General features: G+C 35.6%; 1 protein-coding gene across 5 annotated transcripts in view; it reads right to left on the reverse strand.

Annotated features, from left to right (window-relative positions):
• Positions 1-22,507, reverse strand: part of LOC145249471 (STAM-binding protein-like) — an 84,118-nt gene that overhangs the window by 22,808 nt on the left and 38,803 nt on the right. For 3 of the 5 annotated variants that reach the window (XM_080111044.1, XM_080111047.1, XM_080111045.1), the window contains exons 2-4: positions 20,493-20,735; positions 12,068-12,143; positions 10,009-10,179 (exon numbers count right to left, since the gene is read on the reverse strand). In XM_080111044.1, coding sequence (XP_079967170.1) covers positions 10,009-10,179; positions 12,068-12,143; positions 20,493-20,686 — 441 coding nt within the window. In that variant the 5' untranslated portion in view covers positions 20,687-20,735. The remainder of the gene's footprint in view (positions 1-10,008; positions 10,180-12,067; positions 12,144-20,492; positions 20,736-22,507) is intronic. The other 2 variants (XM_080111048.1, XM_080111049.1) reach the window with 1 other exon arrangement.

Below are 22,507 nucleotides of genomic sequence, written 5' to 3' on the forward strand. Positions count from 1 at the left end.
TTTTGTGGTTGTTCTTAAATTTGAAAGTTGAATCTATAAAAGAAATGGATGGAATTATCTGCATTGTAACAAATAATGTTGAATTAAAACATCTGTAAAAAAAAAAAAAAAAAAAAAAAAAGATTATTCGTTAGCTGGAAAATAAAAAAGCAGACTTCAGAGTAAATTTTATGAAAACCAAATTCCAACTCCTGCAAAACATACTGAATAATTTAATATTTCTGAGCATGCAGAAGAACGATATGATGGCTACGATTCAGTGGATTTGTAGTGCACCTTTTGACAACAAAATTCTGATTCTCCGCTATTGAGGTTGAAAGTGTTGCAACAAGAGTTAGTTCTACATTGTAACTGCTAGCACTAGTGTTAACATATTGGAAAAAACTGATTGGAGAAATGTACATAAATATATTTATATCCAACCAGAACTGATTGCCTGTTGTTCATTCTGAAGGTGATCAGACTAGAGTTAGTTACTGGAGTTGGGTGTATTGATACATTGAACAAAACTCTGATTAGATAAACACATGTACTCAGTTGTGGATAATCTAGAAAAAGACAAACTAAAATGGCCCAGTCAAAGATGACCTCAATGGCACATGAAAACCCATTGTAAATAATAGAATTTCATGGAGAAAATCAAATCACGCCATGGTTGCCATGGCCAATATGCAACCCAACGCATCCGATGTAGAAATCTAATATATAAAAGGCAAAATGAGCGCAAGCATTTGTGTATTTTTTTTTTTCACGGTAGTCACCACTTATCAAGGCCCAAAAGCCACTCAGGGATAAGGGTCATTGCATGTACAGTAACTAACGGGTTTGCCCACGAAAGGCTTTCTGCATCGGGTTTCTTGTGTCGCTTAAATTCTGCGAGAAATTTTCATATACTTCTCAGATTGTAATATCTCGCATTCGCAAACAGACATCGTCTCTATCTTTTTCTTTTTTTTATTGAGTTAAACAAAATTCCCACCGTGCCATTGTCTCTAGTGTTTGTTTGTCTTTTTCGTATGAATAAAGCGAAACTATTGGAACGCAAACGCCTAGCCTTTGGGCCGGGTAGTTTCTGTTCTGTAATTCGTCCTTGGTCAATGTAGGGGAAACCCTTCATACCGAGACAATTACTATTTACTTGGATACTGCCAGAGTGCCCCCTTTTTGGTGGAGCTGGTTTTCACCCCACATTAAAAACGATCTTGTGTTTAATTTGCTTTTGTGAGAGGTTTAAAGGCAACGCCATTTTTGCAAGTCATCTTTTGTTTTGCATTGGCTACATTAAATATAACACTTTAGATTGCCAGTCACGTGAGAGTAGCGATAAGACGTCAGATTTTCTTTAATTTTCTTTTCCACATTCACGTCACAGGTTCGAGCCTGCCTGCCTACGACCACTTATTTTTTTTTACACCTCCAAACACCCGGGCAACGCCGGGCACCCAGACTAGTCTATCATAAAAAGGGAAAATGTGTGTGCGTGTGTGCCAAAAACTTTCGATACATGCAACGAACACTGACAAAATTGATATCGTTTCAAAGGTCAGTCTCTCGGACGACAAATATCCAAATATTGGGCAAAAAGATTAATTCTTTGACGGTCAACTGGGCCATTTTTTACAAGGAAGGGGTCAATTTTTGCATCAACATTTTTGCAAAGTCATCATATGCCTTGCAATGACAAAGTTTATTTCGAATGCCGGCAACGTCATATGTCGCGGTGAGCACGGGGTCTAAGCAATTGGCATTTTTTTTACCTTCTCCCTCGCATTACAGGTTCGAGCCTGCCTTTATCGAAAGGAAAACGAACAAGGAATACAAATTCAAGCCAGCTGTCAGGCAGATAAAAAAGGAACAGGGAAAACACTTCTTCGGGTATATCTTGCTGAGTTGGGGGAATCTTTCTGTCGAACTCTGAAATCTGCATGGAATTTCAAATGGAACCCTTACTTCATTACACCATGGGTCCTTGCAGATCCATGGTATAGTGGATACAGTACTTGGTAAAATTCAGTTATAAGTTACACTCTTCTAGAGGTTGAAGGTTTAATCCTCATTGCAGGCAACATTCAAAATACAATTGACATCTACCCAATCATGGCCGACGGTACGAGAACATGCTGCCTCCTTGGATTAAATAAAGGATTCTGTTTGAAATTCCATGCAGATTCTCTAGTTCGATGAAAAGATACACCTGAAGAAGGTGTGAGGTTACATTGATTGAAACATGAAAATCAGACTCAAGATGAGAGCACTAGTTTGAGGAATCCAAATAATACGAATAATCAATCCTCATCTCAAAAATTCAGAAACGTAAGAAATTTAAACGCATGTATAACAATGGATTGAACGTATCAAAGACAGTTCTCACACAGACAAACATACCAAAGTGGGGCTGGGAAAATTAATTAGTATAAATAGATTTGTATGTTTGAAGCTATTATAGTATATATGTTAGTCCAGTATTATAGATGTGGGAACATGTAGATATATTTAAAAAGCAAAAACAATAAAAGATTATAGCAAGAATCATACCATGCTTATCTTTTTATCTCTTTAAATGGCCAACATTTTGTGCAACAACCCCATTGACTAGACACCTGGACTCATTCATTAAAAAGTGTGAAGTAATGTTTAACTTTAGCGGCCACCTGCTAATCAGCTTGTAATTGATTGCTAGTTTGATATGGTTTACTTGTTTTGTTTTATGGCATATCAACTCTTTTTGGTTGTTTAATATTAAATCCATTAATTTTGGAAAAAGGTTTTATTTTTCAAGTTCTTTATATTTTTAAATATTTATTCCTGTTGTTTGGTTTGGTGGTTTTGTTTTATGGTACATCAATTCCTTTTGCATTATTTAATGCTAAGTGCAGTAATTATGAAAAATGCTTTTATTCTTAAAATTCTTCACCATTTCAAATATTTATACATGGCATTTGGTTTGGTTGTTTTATAGAAAGAAAATTGTTGTTGAGTATTCCACAGAGAAAAGAAAAAAAAAACATCGATGTTTAGTACATTTTAGGTCAGGAAGCCATTATCTTCAGACAGCCTGATCTGGTAGCACGATTAACATGGTTTGAGTTTCTGTTTTCATTTCATACATTGTTGTAGTTTTTGCAGTTTATCCTTTTATTTTTTTTACTGTATTTTGTTTGTTTTTATTTTTTTTTCAGTATTGAGCTTCCTCATTTTTAAATTATTACAAAAAGGAGGTTGTCTTGTGTTACTACCAGCATTCACCCCCCCCCACAAGTGTTGGGATGTGGGGGAGGGGGAGAAACAAATGTATGACAAAAGAAAAAAGAAACCAGTTTATCAGGTGAAATAGGGGGGGGGGGAAATCATGCTACAGCCCCACCCCCACCCCACAATTCACAGAACTTGAAAAAAAATAAATAAATAAAATACAATAAAATAAAATGCCTGTCCAGTTTTTATGCTAATCAATATTGACCCTCTCCATCCGTTTCATATAACAGGTCAGCCATAGACGGACTGGCAATTGTGGCCAGTGTAATATACAGAATTAGAAATTGGAGCTCACTGTTTTTAGATTAGAAGTTGTTTGTTTATTAAGAGTGTCATAACAAAATTAGGGGGACGAGTCAAACAGGCAGAGCAATCGTTGAAATGGCATGATGTGGATCATGACGTCACAAAATAATTCCTAAAACGTGATTTTGGAGGAAGATTGATACTAGTTAGGAAGAGTCTGTTTCGGCCAGTCAGAGAGAGCAAATCAGAAAAGTCCGTCTCTGAGTCTCCGAGAGAATGGATCGACAGACATCTTGTGAAGGCGACAAGATAAAAATAAATGGCAGCTAAAATTATAGCAAAACATACCCCCCCCCCTCCTTCTAAGGAGGAGAAACGATGACACGACTTCGACCGTGGAAAAAGATGGTGACTGGATAAAACCCATCTGTCCAAAAAGAAATGAGACTTGCGTCTGTTACTACGCATTGAGAGATCTTTTGTTCCAGACGGGGACACAACCGAGGGACAAGAGAGCAGGATATAAAATGTGCGTTTGGTTCCGTTTTTATAAACCCTTCAAAATAGTTGATGTGCCGTAGCTGGAAACATTGAGACAATGCGACACTCATCTCAAGTGTTAGAAAGGAAAAAAAGGGAAAAGAAAAGAAAGAAAAAACATAATACAAAACAAAACAAAAAGATAAGTTTACCAGTAGAACAAAGGTATAGGAAGTTGTTCAACAATGCACATAAAGGAGAGCTGAGGTGGAGGTTATAATCAAGGTGTGGCAGATGATGGTAATAAAAGGTAGATATATTTAGAGTTAGTTTTGAGATTGGCAAGGAGTTTTAAAACGGTTGGGGGAGTTTGCGACATTCAATGAGTTTTGTAACAGTTACCAGTTTGACACAGTCAAAAGCAGATTGTGGATCAGAGGAGATGGTGAAATGAATTGATCAACCGACTGACGAACACAGCCTCAACAGTAGATGTACAGGGTGGAACTTAGTTTTCAGAGGGTCGATGATGTCCCACACATGCCCAAGGTGCCACTAATATTTACAGAAAGTTTTGTAACGTGTGTTTTCTTTTGCATTATTTTATTCTTTATACTTGTGAGCTGGTGCACCCCCTTGGTAGTCGCCAATATGCAAGAGATGACAACGCAGTCAGAATGAGAAGAGAAGACGAGAGAAAAAGAAATCTGAGGCACCCAACGTTGGGTTCAGCAATTATCAAGTAGGGTATCACGTGGTTTTGTTAAAACCTGATCTTAAGACTGATGTTGCTTTTAACACCAACAATTAGTTCAACATTTAGCTAGATGGCCTTTTTTTTTTCTGTCTTGACCGATATATGCTTCTGTGCATGGTTCTAGTAAGTTCACTTTACCTTCTCTGTTTAAGAAGGGATTAGTTTATTGCTAATCGCCTGAGGTGCCCTAACAGAGAATGCTGATGCGGCTGTTCCAGGATTTTATGTAGGCCAGTGTGCTCTGCTTCTTGTGCACTGGCTTTTCACTTTCCACCTTCCAACCTTGTGTCAAATTTGATAATTTACAAGACTTATTGGACGCATTCTAAGAATGCAGCAGTCATTTTCTTTCTAGGGCGCTCTGTCTACACATTACCAGAGATATCACTTGGATAACACCAGAGATCAGGTTTTTATGTACGCCCATAAAATCCTGATGACCAAATGGAGCACAATCTGGGATGATTGTAACTTTTGGAAAATTTATAGTGGATCATAATCGCAGCATGGAATCTTGTATTCAAGAGGATATTACTATTTCAAAGATGTCAGACATTTGGTAGTCACTTAATTAAATATTTCTCTTGTTACAGGCCTGACATCTACTTAACATGCACATGTATACATATACTTCAATCATTAAGTTTTTTTTTTCTTTAGTGCTTGTTCAGAACTTCCCCTATATTGAAAAACAAAAATAAAGAAAAATCTCTGATATACGTATCAATGATGAAAAACCAAAAAAAAAATAGTACACTAAAACTCTTGTAAATTGATAAGTAGTTTTCTAAGGGAGATAATTCAACTTGCGCAATTTAAAAAGCAATTCCTAATATGGTGAAGCAGGTATTGGAAAAATTCAAATTTGCTTAAAATGTGCCAGAGTAAATTATTAAATTTTTCAATTTTTGATTTTCATTATTTATCAATCCACAGCAATTCGAAAAAGTGGTAAAAATTCAAATATATAACAAATAAATGTTATCATAGCCAATAAAAGTTACTTTGTAACCGACTTGCATAATTTTGTTTTGGTGTTTGAAGTAGTTTTAAATGCTTTTTATTTCATCTCAAATATTAACTCACTTTATGGCTTTAAATTTCTAGATAAGATTGTTACCTTCTTGTCCAATTTTTTTTGGGCCCGTCCAGCCTCATTTTAAGTTATCACATTATTTTTTGAGGAGGGGGGACGAATTCGCCATTGGAGAGTCCCATCTGCAGAAGGGAAGTTTTTTTTTTGGGGGGGGGGCATTTTTATTAATGGTGGCTGCACTACTCTCCCTCCTCCCACAAAAAAAATTACATTATAAATCAAAGCAAATAGAGGGAGGTTTATTTTGATTTTATTTCGACACAAATTTTTACTGAACATAAAGAATACAATTTTCAAGGCCTTTCAAGACGTTTTCCTTACTTTCAAGAATTTTTCAAGGTAATACTAGAAATAAGGCCTTTACAAGGCACAAGTCAAAATTCAATGATTTTTCAAATCTGTGCGAACCCTGATTATGTTTATGATGATGATTTCATGCGGCCTGAAGAAATAACAATATTCCAACTTGTTATGAAGCTGGATGGTAATTTTGAAACGATTCAATGGATTGTCAATCATCAGCTAATATCCTATTCTTGAAGGTGTAAAAACCTGTAATTTACCATGCACATTGAACTATTATTTGCAGTCATTGGATTGCTTGAAGATGAAAGTTTTCAAAAGATGGATTTCATTGTCCAATACAAGAAAACTTTATTTTAATCAAGGCAAACTTTCCTTACAAACAATTATCTTTATAATTAATATGTGGAGCAGTTTTCATTCAGTTTTAGTTTTTACATAAAACTCAAACTCGGCGGTCATTTTCTTTTTAGGCTGCTGTGTCTACAGATTATCAATATCTACATATTTTCCAACAGAGGGGAAGGGAAAAGTGTCAGTCGGGTTTTTGTGATTTTCAGAGATAGATAACCCTTTGATCTCTAAGCTGATGTATCATTTGTGCTGATTTGCAGACCTTTTTTCAGCTAGTAGTGACTGTCATTTGGTGGAGAAACTAAATTGTAGATTCACAAAATAAAACATTGTTTTAAACTGGTTTTGTTTGAATGGAGAACCTTTCTGCTGCAGCACTAACAGAGATCATACGATTACATTAAGGCTGTGGGAATTAAAACTCCCAGGCTAATTCGATTGTCGCCCTTTGACTGATAACCGGAGAGTGACACAGCCACGCGACTTCCGGTTTTTTATATTTCTGCCTCTTTCGCGCTAGACCCTCAAGCAGTAAAAATATAACAGATACCGCTACAGTGGCATTGGCCACACAACAGCACTCATGACTAACCCGTCATCCTCTCATGAATCACAAGTAATGTTACTCATCTTTCAATGAACTCTTATTCTTTCTATCTATATTCTTAATATTTCTCATGTAAATTTATGTAAATAAATCTGCATTCTTTCGCGGATATATACCGGTATGTTTTCGTCATCATTATGCGACCTTTTACTATTCAATCCTTCTACCATTAAATTCATCCAACAACACATGGGGACGGGATCGTCTATAACACAAGCAGATCGTCCTGTCTTCCCACTACAAGGCCATTGTTTTTTTTGTTTTTTTATAAATTCTTGTTCACCTCAAACAAGGCATATTTCTACTTGAACATAAATAACTACTATTTGGAACCATGTGCACAGGGAACTATTTGAGGAAATGAGTAAGATATCTGTTGACATTACATTTAAACTTCTGCATGTTAGTAAAGTTGGGAAAATAGGAAATAGAGAGGTAATTCCAAGGTCTAGCAGTCCGAGAGAAGAAGCTATTAGCGTAGAGGGCTTTCCAGTATCTAGGGATCTCTACAGTGAAAAGGTGGGATTTTGCTGCTAGATGGGTAAGTAAGGAGTATTTACGTTCAGGGGGTATAAGTGCAATAAGTTCATTAGATAACATTTTATTAAAATACATGTAAAACAGGCACAAGGATGCAATATTATCGGTTGGAGTTTGGTTGATAGTGCAGGATCTATAAGATTCGAGACTCTTTTTCATACCCTGTCTAAGAGAGAGACAAGTGGTGGCTGCACCAGTCCAGATGTGGCAACAATACTCCATACATGGACAAATGGTGGCTTTTTAGAGATACAGGATACTCTCATGTGTAAGTAATTTTCTAGCATAGTAGAGGGAACTCAACCTTCTTTGCAGCAGCCTTAGCAGTGTCCTCAATGTATTTGTTCCCATCTATGTTGGCTGTGAATGTCTAGCAGAGGAGTTTGCGTGTTAAAAATCAAGCTAAAAATTCAGATGAAGATAACAATCAGACCCATGTTCACATATGGAACACCCTTTAAACTCATCCCTAGCTAAAAAGGTATACTTCTAGTTTAAATATTAAAATTTAGTTAGAGAAAATTAACAGCCTTGGATCATGTTCTAGATTAGTATCCAATGATATTTTTCAGTAATGACTGGTCAGAAATACAGAAGCAGCAACATATATTTATTAATACTTAACTTTATCACATAAATAATACATTCTTTTTACTATCTTTCAACTTTTTTTTTATAGAAAATTCATTGATATTAATACATTGTTTGATCCCAAGCAACACCAGGTATGAGCAGCTACTTTTTACCGAATGTTTGTAGTCGACAAATTGGGTATTTAACACAAGACAGAGAAGTAATTTGACAGATATATTGATAAGAGGTTAGTGTAGTTTGCTTGAAGCATTGTCTAGTTTGTATATTAAGATAATTCATAGGATACAATGCAATGCAAAGGTGTAAGGTGGATAGAGACACAAACTGAAGCAAATTAAGACATAATGGTAAAATAAGCTATGCAGTTTCCCCTTATATATATATATATATATATATATATATATATATATAAGTACTTTTTTAATATACTTTTAACATTGCATTGTTATTTGCATCAGTGATGCTAGTTACATATTGCATAATACAGGATGGAACGATAAAATTGTTGCCCTAGAAAAGGTTACATGATTCCATTTCCATTTGATGAAAACCGGTTTTCTTTTTTTGTTGTGGATCATCTACTAGTTGGCCAGTTGTGTACAAATCCCAAGAGCGATAGGAGTCTTCTATCATGTCTGAAAGCGACACAATGTTCAATGAGCGGGATCAGAGGTGCACCGCTTTACATCTCATGCTCTCTACCGATCCAAGTTATGACAACAGGATCATTGCCAGCACTCTCAAAATGCAAATCCAGACAATTCAATGCTTCAGGACACAACTCAATGAAGTTTCCGGCCACGGTTATGGTCTTTGGTATGGCTTCAAGGGAGGGCCACATCATGCCACCTCACATCTTCAAAGTCGACTTGAAAGACAACACCGAAGTGTTCATGGATGTACTGAAGATTGTGGTGATCCTCTGGTGCAATCAGGTAGCCGCTTTTAGACCCTGAGTGTGGCAGCAGGACTGTGCCGACCCACATCCAAAGAGACTCAGGTTTGGCTTCAGGAATGCTACAACTTTGTACCCTTCTCTCACTCCTCCAATCTGACCCCGTTGGACTACTTTGTTTGGTCATATGTCAAGAACATCACCAACATGACCTCTCACAACACCAAAGCCAGCCTGATCGCTGCCATCCGCTAAATATTTGCAGAGTTCCGGTCAACACTTGTAGAAAAGGCATACTTCCAGTTCCGCACCTGTATTGAGGTGGTGAGTGAGGCTGAAGGTGGCTACATTGAATTAATGTCAGTTCTACTACATAATCAAGTTACCGGAATAGATTTTTTCAATACAAGTTTTAAAATAAAGCTGTAGTGTTGTTTTAGTTAGGGTGACAAATTTATCGTTCCATCCTGTATTTCGGGAAAATTTTCCTTCGTCAGATGTGTGTTCAACTTTAGATGAAACGTGCAAGAACACAATGCAATGTGTTAAAAAATGTATTAATGAGAAGTGAATGTAGATAATTTATTCCACCGTTCTACATCTTAATTTGCTTTGGTCACACCTCTGCATTGTATTGCCTTCTATAAACTACCTTGATGTAGATTTATTTATTATTTGATGAAGCAGCAACACAGATCAAACTTGCGGACAAGTGCGCAACCGTAATATTTTTATAAGCATAATTTAATATTTGGAATTTTGTGAAATTATTCCAAGATATTTTCTGATTATGAAGTTAAACATTGCAGGGAAATGTTAGATGCACTCAAGAGAGGTTATTTTATTTATTTATTTTTTTTAATGATTTTTAATTTACTTACCCAAAAATTGGTAAAAATGAAGATTCCTGAACTTAATGGTTTAGCAACAGATAATACGATGAGCAAATGAAGCGCATTATCAATAGAAACTAGAAAACAATGCATCATCCATATGGTAATCTCTGAGACAGAAGAAGCTGGTGTATTAACATACATCATTCGGAACTGAAGCTAAAAGAAACGAAATAATATTATCATGCTATTTCCATTAAGACCTGCAACCCAGCCAATTCTTTTAACAGAATAAGACTGAATTTCAGTAAATTAACATTTATATGGGTCATCAGTGTAGTGCAGAAAATAGGGGACAATTTTGGGGGGTTGTTTTTATGAAAATGTTAACATACAAAATGGTAGTGTCTCTTAAAATTTGTGATTTTCAATAAACACTGATAACAAGCTCGGTATATAGATAAGAGTTATCTACTCCTGTCTTGAACTTATACCTGGGAGTTATCTGCCCCTTAGGCTAATATAAGCAGACATGGGAGCAACCATTTTGGTCTTGAGTGTAACTCAGCAATGAACTGTTGAATATCTTCTATTTACACTTGCCAAATAAGATTATAAAAATGGAAATTGAATGATACACAATTAGGTTTCAATCTTATTGTAACACTAACAAGGCTACCTGGCATTGCTCGGGGCTAGTAAAAATGAATAAATGTGTAGTTAAATAGTTCTCAGCATCTGTATAACTTTCTACAGTCCAACCTACTCAGTTCAGTTCCAAGAACTTGATTCCCCTGCCCTCATGACTTCAGATTTTCTAGAACGTCTTTTTGGAGGCGAAGCTTCATTGATACACAAACCAATGCATATCAATCAACTACATAGCCCCCATGATCTTTGAAGATCATTTCATAACCCGACAGTGCCCAGATCGGCACTCACATCAATTACAAACACTGCTAGACACTACTAGCCTTTCAAACACCATATTAACCATATAAACTTGTTGTGGTAATAGTGTCAATAGCAATAAGTGGCCATGGTTGGCATGCGCTTGCTGTAGGGAAGCAGTGGTGCACAAACCTGGAACACTTCAGATGCAGGAATGATTATGCAAATTTAGGTGCTGGCAACATAAGACATGTTTTGCTCGACAGGTATTTTGCTTTTTGGATGCTGCCTCATTCGCATATGATTTCATTGTTGTTTAGCGAGAAAAAAAAGGAAAAAAAGGGCTGCTGCTGCTTAGATGAGAAAGTGAACATCTTTGTTGTGGGGAAAAAGAAAGGACACAAACTAATCTGACTCCAGTGTGTGTTTTATTTTGCTTTCAACTCGATATAATTCACGTGCCTGAAATAGTGTTATGCTGAGGGGGATCTATATGAATATATTCAATGTTCATGTAATCGTGTGTATATTTCTTGCTGTTTCTGTGAGTTACACAAGAAGAGACGAGACTCAATACTTGGGGAGTATCCATTTATAATAGAGATTTAGAAAGCAATTCTTATGACAGTGGAGCTGAGAGATAAATGTGAAGAGAAGTGTTAATGAAAGTTCTTTAAACAGGAGAGAGAGAGACATTATCAAGGAGAATACAGTCAACTTTTGAAAGCGACTTTCATGCATAGTTTATTATACAAGATGAGTAATTTTTTTTAACAAAGAAAATCAAATTTTATGAGTAAACGATATCTTATGCTTTGATCCTCCACATTTTATAAATAAAGGAGACAACTCAAGTTGAACTATATATATATATATATATATATATATATATATATATATATATATATATATATAGAGAGAGAGAGAGAGAGAGAGGTCAAGTTCCTATTAAAATCACTAAAATCATTAAAAAAAAAAAATTTCTATATAAAAAAATACTTGCTCAATTTTTATGAATTTAAAAATATGACAACTTCATTTCGCGATGGGTACATACAAAGATTCTTCTGCAATTTAGATTTTCAAAATAGCATCAATTCTAGATAACAGCAGAATTAATTTCACAACTACATCTTACAGTCACATAAATAATAGATAATCTTTCACTTGCAAAGATAGGTCAAGAATAAAACAGAATTAAAAGATAAATACTCACTTTTTTGTTGTTTTGTAAAACTAAGGCATCAGACGTCTTATATAATGGATGTGATGGGAGCTTTTCAATAAATAACCTGGAGAAGAGAAATTTCACTTCAGGTTTATTTTTTTTATTAATTCCATTTAATAACAAAATTTAAATTATTTTCAATATCAACAAGGAAGTTAGCAATCTACGGATGTACAATTTGGGTTGTTCAAATTACTTTTCTCATCTTGGATATTATTTTCACATTTCAGTTGATGTAACTTCTGATCTTCAAGTGCTTCCTGTAGAAATCTGGGATTCTTCATTCAAATCCTGGGATGTGTACAGAATTTTCAGCAAAACTCTAATCCACAGAGGTAACTGGCTCTCATTCAGTCAGTCATGATGGGGTAGAAATGTTAAGTAATTTGTATTTTTTTTTTTTTTTTTTTTTTTTTTTTTTTTTTTACAAAGCAGTCACCATTTATCAAGGCCTAGAGGTCATTCAAGGATAAGGGTTAATGAGCGTACAGTAGTCAATGGGGAAAAAAATCATAGTAATTTAGTAGTGGAGATTTGGTAAATTTAATTAAGGGGACGGTTCATCAAGAATTTGTTTATGTTGGACTTGAAGATGACCAAATTGCAGTCAGCCGGAAAGCAGACAAATGGAAGAGTTCCACAGGCATGCATTTCTAAGAAAGAAGCTTTGTTCATGGAATCGACTTTTAGGCTTAGGCACAGATAAAAAGTGAGGGAAATTATTGATAATGGTTTCAACTAGACGAGTGTTTTTCGTGAAAGTTTGGCGAAGGGGGGAGCCATAGATTGAAGCTCAGTCGAGCACTTGCCATGAAAATTATATCCTTAGTATTAACCACACTAAGAATTGAACCTTCAACATTCAGAAGACTGTCACTTACAACTGATTATTACTTAACATTTTATGCCACAGATAGTTGAAAATAACATCCAAGATGAGAAGAGCAGTCCAAACAATCTAAATATTACAAATTATCAATCAATATCTCAAAAATTTTGAAACATGATTACAATGAAACTTTATCATTCAAATGATTCCAAGCGGTTGGCTTCAGAAGAGAGCATCTTCAATTTTTTTTGTGGATTATTACCTTATATTTTAGATTTAAAATTCAGGATTATTTTAATACGTTTTTTTTAAACCACAAACAGAGCTTGTTGCCACTTGTAATGTAAGGGGCTATTATTTAGGATCGTGTCTGACAGGGAAATTGGGAGTGAGATGTCTGTTCACATAAGATTTAAACCTCTTTAGGTGAGTACAGTCAAGGAAGTAGGAAACAGGGAGAGAATTCCAAAATCTAGCAGACCGAGGGAAGAAACCATTGCAGTAGAAGGCTTTCCAGCATCTAGAGACCTCAACAGTGAAGGGGTGGGATTTTGCTGCTTGTCATGTTAGTTGAGAATATACACATCAAGAGGGCACTTTGCTTTGATGTTTTCTTGCTTGTGTGTCCTTATTTGTTGCTATTATTTTCTGAACATCTTAGAGGCTGTCGTTATGAGATAATTGAGATGAAAGAGGCTGTGATGAGGATCATTGACACGTTCACACGAGAGGACTTCCATACGGCCTTCCAGAAGTTGTTGTTGTTGGAATGGTACAACAAGTGCATTGCAGCTGGAGAAGATTACTTTGAAGGAGGTTAGAGTTTCATGCATGTACTATCAATAAATGTGCCCATACAAAAAAAAAAAAAAAAGTCTGGAAACTTATTAAAGGCATCTCACATATAAAAAAATGCAGATTTCAAATCTGTTTATACATTATCACCCTTCATCTCTTTTTGAAAGATGGCATCATTCAGTTGTCCAAGATGCAATGCAAAAAGAAATCTTTTTCTTTCCCTCCTCCTCATGCTTTCCTTTCACCAATTCTTTTCTCCTCTTCATCTAACCTTTCTCTACTCACTCTTCTTTTTATTATTTTTTACTCACAAGAAGTTCTCATGCAGATTGTCATAAGAGATTGCTCACTAATAGTAACTGGTGGTGTTCTCTGCAGTCTGAGTGACAAGGTTCTCCAGGTTTCCAGTATACTTCACCGCTTTCAATAACCTTTGCAAATGATTTTGTGTTATTGCAACAGCCGCTTGCCATTGATTTCTCCTTAACAGCAACCATTACTTTTCACTGGAATTTGAATGGCAATAGGACCCCCCCCACACACCAAAGTCCCAGTCCTCTTTGCACTCTTTTAGTGGAGGTCTGATTGGTGTTCTTCCTCAGACTTTCCATCCTTTTTGATCATTATTATTATTATAAATAATCTTTTCTTTCTCTTCTACTCTTTTTTCCTCTCCTCTACTTCCTCCTTCTAGTTTTCTTGTTCTTATGATTCTAAACTCTTTCCCACTTTGACTCATCTCGGTCTTTTTCTTGCCCCCCCCCCTTTTTTTTTTTTTAAATTTCATCTGCTGTCAGAGAAACAAACTAAAATACACTTTCTTGATCTGCATGATAGGACCAAAGTGTATTACTTTTTTCTGTGCTGGCCTTCCCCGATTACATTCATTTTGGAAGGACATCACTTATTCTCCAACTCTCTCACTCCATATTTTCTTTTTCTCCCCCATTTATATTTCACCCCCCGCCCAATTATAGATTGGCCGTTTTTCTTTGTTTTTTTTTTTTTTTAAACAAACCGAAAAACAATAAGCAGTTGATCATTTAGGAAGAGTTGGGAGGGTCTTACTAACACGTTTACTTTCTTTTTTTTTCTTTTTTAATTGATTTGGAAATTTCAAATAGGACAGCTCCTGGAGTAAATGTGGTATTATGGTGAATGATGATTCTAGCAAAGAGCAGGATTTTTTTTTTTTTTTTTTACTTTCAAGTTATGGTGACAAAGGATGACCAAAAAACCTCCATCCCCTCCTCATGTTGTTGACCTTGTGCCTAATTTGTTTGAAAATTTTTAAAAATATGTGCATTATTTTTTTTGCAAATAAATATTTCAAAGTGTAGTATCTGTTCTGTTAAAAATGCTATATAATAGTATAGAGCCTGTCCATAAAATGGAAATATGTCAAATTTTCACAAGGGTTTTGGGGAATAAATCTCAATAACCAGATATATTCTGAGATTACATTGATCAGAATACTTAGTTTCTTCCCTTGAACAGATGGACTTTGGAATTCCCTTCCTGCTACTTGCTTCCCTGACTGTACTGATATGCAGCAATTTAAATATAACATAAACTAACATCTTGTTAATCTTTCCTAGGCATGGTCCCAATTAGTAGCCCCTTACGTCCAAGTGGCGATATGTTTTGTTAGGGGTTAACTGAGTAAATTTCAGTGGTACAATATAATTGTAAGGTTTGAATTCTTGTTGGAAATCCATAGTCTACACAGCAGCAATAAAGGATACAACTGTGGAATTTCCACAGGTTCCAATGACTTTATCCTACAATTATTGTCATTTTATTAAATTTTGTATGAGCATCAAAGTATGACTGTAATAAAACAAAAACCGATTATTAAAAATGTGCACAAGTTTAAGAGAAGAACTGGTGCTTATTTCGAATTACACTTATTTAAAAAAATAAATAAAATAAAAAAATAAAAAAATCTTTGATGTGCATACTCATCATGAAACAAAGATGTTATATTTTATGATTTTTAGCGATAAGTATTTTTGGCAGCCATTAACGATCTCTTTCTTATAAAGAAATAGAAAAGAATCTTGTTAGTTGAATAGAGTTGTCTTCCCTTGAATTTTGATAAAAACATATGGCACCTACCGCTTTGTCTTATCTGGCTCATCATAATTTTTTTTTTTTTCTTTGAAGAAAATACTTGATCAATTTGATTTTTTAAATAGGACATCTTCATTCCATGACAAATTACATACATCATATAGATTTTTCTGTACTCTTGTTTTGTTAACCCTTTATGACTTGGTTGAACTAATTTGTTCAAGGGGTAAATAAATGAATATAACGGCATAAACAAAGTGAGAATTGATTCAATCATGCTTCGCACATATTAGTTCAGTATCTTTTTTTTATTTTTTATTCAATTTTCACCCCAAACAAGGTACAGTGCCACTTTGATAGGGGGCTACTATCGGGGACATAAGTTGCAGGGGTATTATGAAGGGAGATGAGTAGCAAGATGTCTGTTCACATTACACTTGAACTTCTGCATGTCAGTACAGTTGGGAAAGCAGAATCCCGGAAGGGAGTTCCAAAGTCAGTTCTGGCAGTTCTGGGGAAGAAACTATTGGAGTAGAAGACTTTCTTACTCCTAGGGATCTCTCCCATGTAGGGGTGGGATTTAACTGCTTGTCGGGTTTGTCGGGGGGGTATTTAAATTGAGGGGACACAAGTGCGTGTAGTTCATCAGAGCATTCACCATTAAAATACTTGTAGAACAGGCGGAAGGATGCAACATTTAATCAATGGGACATAGGCTGAAGCTTAGATGACCGTTCAGGACCTATCAAGTTAACAACCCTCCTTTGAACCCTGTCCAGGAATGAGACTAGTAGCAGATTCCCCAGCCCAAATGCGACAACAGTACTCCATAGATGGGTGAAAGGTTACCTTATAGAGGTACAGGATAATTTCAGGCACGAGTACCTTTCTAGCATAGTAGAGAGAGCCCATCTTCTTCGCAGCAGCCTTGGCAATGTTCTCAATGTACTTGCTCCAACTCATGTTCTCTGTGAACATTAGGCTGAGGAGTTTAAAAGAAGTACTTTCAGGTAATGTGTTCTTGACCATTGCTATTGGTGGTAGAGAAGGTTTCTTGTAATTATTGTAAAGAAACAAACTTAGTCTTGGCAGCATTGAATGTGACCATTCATTTTTGTCCCATTTTACTACAGATTGGAGGTCTTCCTCTAGTGTTTCCGCCATTTCCTTGGATATGTGTTCATTTGTTTTCCCCTCGTGACTATTATAGAGCATGGCGTCATCAGCAAATATACCCATCTCGGAAACTATTTTATCAGGGAGGTCATTTATGAATATTAGGAATAGTAAAGGCCAAGGATAGACCCCTGAAGTACTTCATAATTTTTCCAGTTTGAAGACAATTTTAGTTTCATTATTACCCTTTAAACTAACTAAAATTAACAATGTTTTTTTTAATCAGCTACATCATAATTCAGATCATGAAGGGTTAAGTGTAATTTTAAACAAGAACAAGGAACCTTTTAAAGTTCATTTATGGCCAAGCACACAGACTATCAAAGTTAAGCAATGTTGGTTTGGTTGTTTGGTACTTATGTGAAACAGGGATGGGTGTTGAAATGTTCCAGTTTATGCAAAACGATGAAAGATGCTGAAACACTACGCTATAATGAAATTGTAGCAGCCGACATGATTTAACAAAACATTTGCTATAATTGGTTTGTTATATCTATATGTCTATAAAAGTGAAAATGTGTGTGTGTGTGTGTACACTTCCCTACCAAATAACTGTCAATTTTCGGTCTACAGACTCGAGATTTAACATAAGGTGTATTGAGATTTGGGAAAATCTTTTTAATTGATTTTCGGCCAGAAATTTGGCTGTTAAGGGGTCAAAGTTCAACGATTTGACCTTTGAAAACTCTACCAAACTCCTCCGCCAATTTTGCATCTAAACACTTAAAATTTTAGATATAGGTTACTTGGACATGGATCTAATTTTATAATTTGATTTGAGCTCAAAACAATAAATGTTAAGGGGTCATAATTGGGGTCAAAGTTTTTAAAAAAAATTAACCTCTGTGGTCTCTACCAAATTACTCAACCAATTTCGTCTAAACATTTGAAATTTTATTTAAAGTGTATTCAGACATAGGGCAAGCTTTTTAATCGTTTTTTTTTTTTTTTTTTTTTCCTGAAAATTTGGCTTCCAAGCAGTCAAAATGCGAAAGATTTTACCTTTGTGGTCTTTAGCAAAGTATTAAGTTAATTTTGGGTCTAAATATTTGAAATTTTATATAAAGGATATTCAGACATGCAGTAAACTTTTTAATAAGTTTTTGGACGAAATTTTGGTTGGTAAGAGGTCAAAGTTTACAGAGTTGACCTTTGCAGACTCTACCAAACTCCTCTGCCAATTTTGGGTCTAAACACTTGAAATTTTAGATGTAGGTTACTTGGACATGGATCAAACAATTTGATTTTAACCTTAAACAATAAAGGTACAGGGAGTCAAGATTGTGGTCAAAGTTAAAAAAAAAAATTCCACGTCTACAGTCTCTACCAACATTTCTCTATGGTAGTTAAGGAAGCCTATTATCGTACATATTTACACTTTTTAATATATACATATGTACATAAAGTTATGAACAGTAAGGGTCAGAGTAAAACAGGGCGGAACTGCTAGTGAAAAATAAATTTATCTTGATTCAAAAAAAAAAAAAAAAAAAAAATTATTCCTATTTTTCAATTGAATTTTTCATTGAAGAAAATTAAAAAAAAAAAAAACTGAACTTTCATTCAGCACCTTTTATGTAAACTGCCAGGAAAATTCTGACGATAGCATGGTCCTTAGTCTTTCAAAGTACCAGCTGTTTTGCTAATGGCATATCAACTCTTTCAGGGTTATTTAATGCTGCATCTATAATTTTAGAAAAACGTTTTTATGCTTGAAGTTGTTTGTGTCTTTATTTATTTATATATATATAATATACACACACACATATTTATATATATATACACACATATATATATACACATACACACATACATACATATACACACATATATACATATACACATACATACACATATACACACACACATACACACATATACATATATACACACACACATATATATACACACACACATATACATACATACATATACACACACACACACATGATGATTGATGATTGCAACGTCTTGTCAGACGAGTGCCACTCCCTCAGACACTTAAAGTCCATGAGCCCAAAAATGACTTCTCTCGCCACCGGACCATTTTTATAGACAAATGCCTGAGGGAGTATCTATACACAGATGATGTTACACAGTCTTAGCTTTGTACGACAGTTAAGTCTCTGTCTCGGTTCAAAATGTTGAGATCCAGAAACAAGCAAGAGCAAGATAGCCAGCAACAAGTTAAACTGCAGACCAGCTTAATGTGGGTACTGGTCTCCCGTTTTATGGTTTTTTAAATCAGAGATTTGCTTCTCCTAGAAAGGTTGCCTTCACCACGGCTTACAGGAGCCCTCTCCACCCCAACACACACATACATACACACAAACACATACTAGCAGGTCATCTGACATGACCCGAATTTAAAATATGCTTAAATATTCATGCAGGCAATTCTCTATTGATTAATATATTGAACCTAATATATGGTAGTGAGATCAAAACCAAAAATATATATACGACTTGGGTGCCATCATCTAGAATCAAAACCAAAACGTACAATTATCTACCCTCATTGCTTATGCTTAGCTTTTTTGAGCCATACCCATACGTATATATATATATATATATACTATAGGCATTAAAAAAAAGGAAGACTTGGTATCCACGGCAAAAAGAAGGACCAAGGGAAAACATTTAATGGAGGTTGAAAAAAATAAATAAATTAACTAAATAATACACACACATACACATATATACATACACACATACATACACACATATACAAATACACACATACATATGTACACACACACATACACATATATATACACAAATACACACACACACACATATATATATACACACACAAACACACACATATATATATATACACACACAAACACACACATATATATACACACACATATATATATACACACACACATATATATATACACACACACATATATACACACACCCACACACATATATACACACACACACACACATATATACACACACACACCCACACATATATATATACACACATACATATACACACACACACACATATATATATACATACATATATATACATATACACACATTCCTAAGTCATGGAAAAAAATAACCTAAGACAGATGTTTCTGGCGTGCCGCAACTCACAAAGTGGCTACAATGGCTGAATCTGCATGCAATGAAGAGCGCAAGGGAAAACGAGACATTAGAAAAGACAGCAGTCAACACCTCTCGTACAAAATTATCCCACAGGTGTCCAACATGCAAGAAATATTTCAGAGCACGAATCTGTCTAACAAGTCATCTTCGAACCCACAAAACAATTGCATGATCATGGTTATCTTTGCAAGCGATGGACAAACATCATCTTCGTATATATATTCAGTGTTTAGTTTGCTTGTTTTGTGGAGGAAAATTATTTTTGATTTCACAGAACATGATTGAGTTTTGCAAAGAAAAAGGGAAATAAGCAATAACATCAATGTTTGGTGCATTTTAGACCAGGAAGTCAGTATCTTCAGACAGCCTAATTTGGTAGGACTTAATAAATGCCGAAATACATATTGTACTTACGTAATGAATTTTGAATACAAGATGAATGCAGCTTCGAGATTTCCTTCTTCTTGGTAAACTGTAGCCATTCGAAGCATTTCAAGACCAGAACGGAAATACTGTTTTGGGGCCACTGATTTGTCGATAGCAACTTGACAACCAAATTCACACAGGGCCCTCACTCGGGCTGCAGGGTCATGGATTTCTTCAAACATGACAATGTACGTGCAAAGTCCGTTTGGAGGATGTTAAAGATGCAAATAACTGAAAAATATAATAACAGAACAAATAAAACCTAAAAGAAATGGTTGACAAGTGAAAAAAAAGTCCATCATTAGAATTGTAAAAAAAAAAAAAAAGCCAATAAGTTAAACAAAAGCTGTAACACGATAAGCGGTCAAAAATCCTAACTTACCCTATATGTGCTTCCGGGTTGCTTTAGCTCACACTACTGCATTTATATTTACTCTCTATCGCCCCCACAACAGCGGAGTTACTATCTTTCAAAGCATATCTGAGAAAATTGACCAAGTCCTATCTGCTAACATTCACGTATGTGGAGACTTCAATGTTCACAACGTCGAATGGTTGACCCACTCAAACAAGACCAATGATGAGGGGAGGTTCTGTCATGATTTCTCCATTGCCTATGACCTCACTCAGATTGTTCACGAACCCGCCCGACAATGACGGCCAGTATGCGAGCCTACTAGACCTTTTTCTCACAACTTGCCCTGAACTATGTTCAGTTTCTGTTCTGTCGCCTCTTGGATCTTCCGACCACTCTGTTGTATCAATTGAGATAAAAATGAAATGTAATATGTCCCCAGACGTACCTCTCCATAGGAAAGTATATCGATACACTAAGGCTGACTGGGATAGCTTCCGTACATTTATATCTGATCTACCTCTGCCTTCCATGATTAAAAAGGATGTGTCCTCTATAGTATTAGACCTGACGGAATGGTTAATTGTAGGTATTGACCGTTTCATACTCTCAAAAAAGTTTCAGCAAAAACCTAACAGCCAGCCATGGTTCTCTCCAGAATGTGCTGCTACCATTGCGCACAGAAATCACTTTTTCCACTGCTTCCAACGTAATAGATGTATGGGAACTAAAGCCGCTTTCATGACTGCCAGCAACCATTGTAAGAAAGTAATAAAGAACGCAAGAGAGTTGTATGCTCAATTTGTTAAGTCCAAAGTAGCTGAGAAGCAGCTTGGTTCCCACCAGTTTTGGCAAATAGCAAACAGAATCCTGAACAGAAGCGTGTGCTCCATCCCAACTATTATCAATGGACCTGAGGTAATCTCGTCAGCATCAGACAAAGCCAAACTCTTTGTCAAGAACTTTGCAGCTAATTCTACCCTTTGCGACCAAGGCCGCCAACCCCCAATATTTCCTCCTGTATCAGAAAACACGCTATGTGATATACGTATATCTGTACGTGATGTTGCCAAGCTAATCAAAAACCTTGATTCCAGTAAAGCAACTGGCCCTGACGGTATTCCAATCATAGTACTCAAAAAACTTCAACCTGAACTAGCGCCCATACTTACAAAACTGTTTAAACGTTGTCTTAAGGAGAATAGTTTCCCATCTCTCTGGAAAATTTTATCAGTATGCCCTGTATTTAAGAATTCAGGTGATCGCTCATTCCCCCTCTCAGTACAGGCCAATAAGTCTCCTGTGCGTCATGAGTAAGTTGTTGGAATCTGTGTTAAATACAGAAGTAATCAACCATCTCAACAAAAATAACCTTCTTAGTGACACTCAATATGGTTTCCGTTCTGCTAGATCTACAGCAGATGTGCTTACAGTTATATCTCATAGGATTAGCAAATCTCTCGACGGAGGCCACCTTTCTAGGGCAATTGCTCTTGACATATCTAAGGCCTTTGATAGGGTATGGCATAAAGGTTTACTTCATAAGATCTCTAGCTATGGTATAGCTGGAAATGTCTTCTCAATTATTAAATCATTTCTTTCTGATAGGTTCATAAGAGTAGTAGTTGAGGGGCAAAAATCAGAAGCT

The sequence above is a fragment of the Euprymna scolopes genome, chromosome 28, assembly GCF_053919585.1.
Source record: "Euprymna scolopes isolate OS-2025 chromosome 28, ASM5391958v1, whole genome shotgun sequence".
NCBI classification, from domain to species: domain Eukaryota; kingdom Metazoa; phylum Mollusca; class Cephalopoda; order Sepiida; family Sepiolidae; genus Euprymna; species Euprymna scolopes.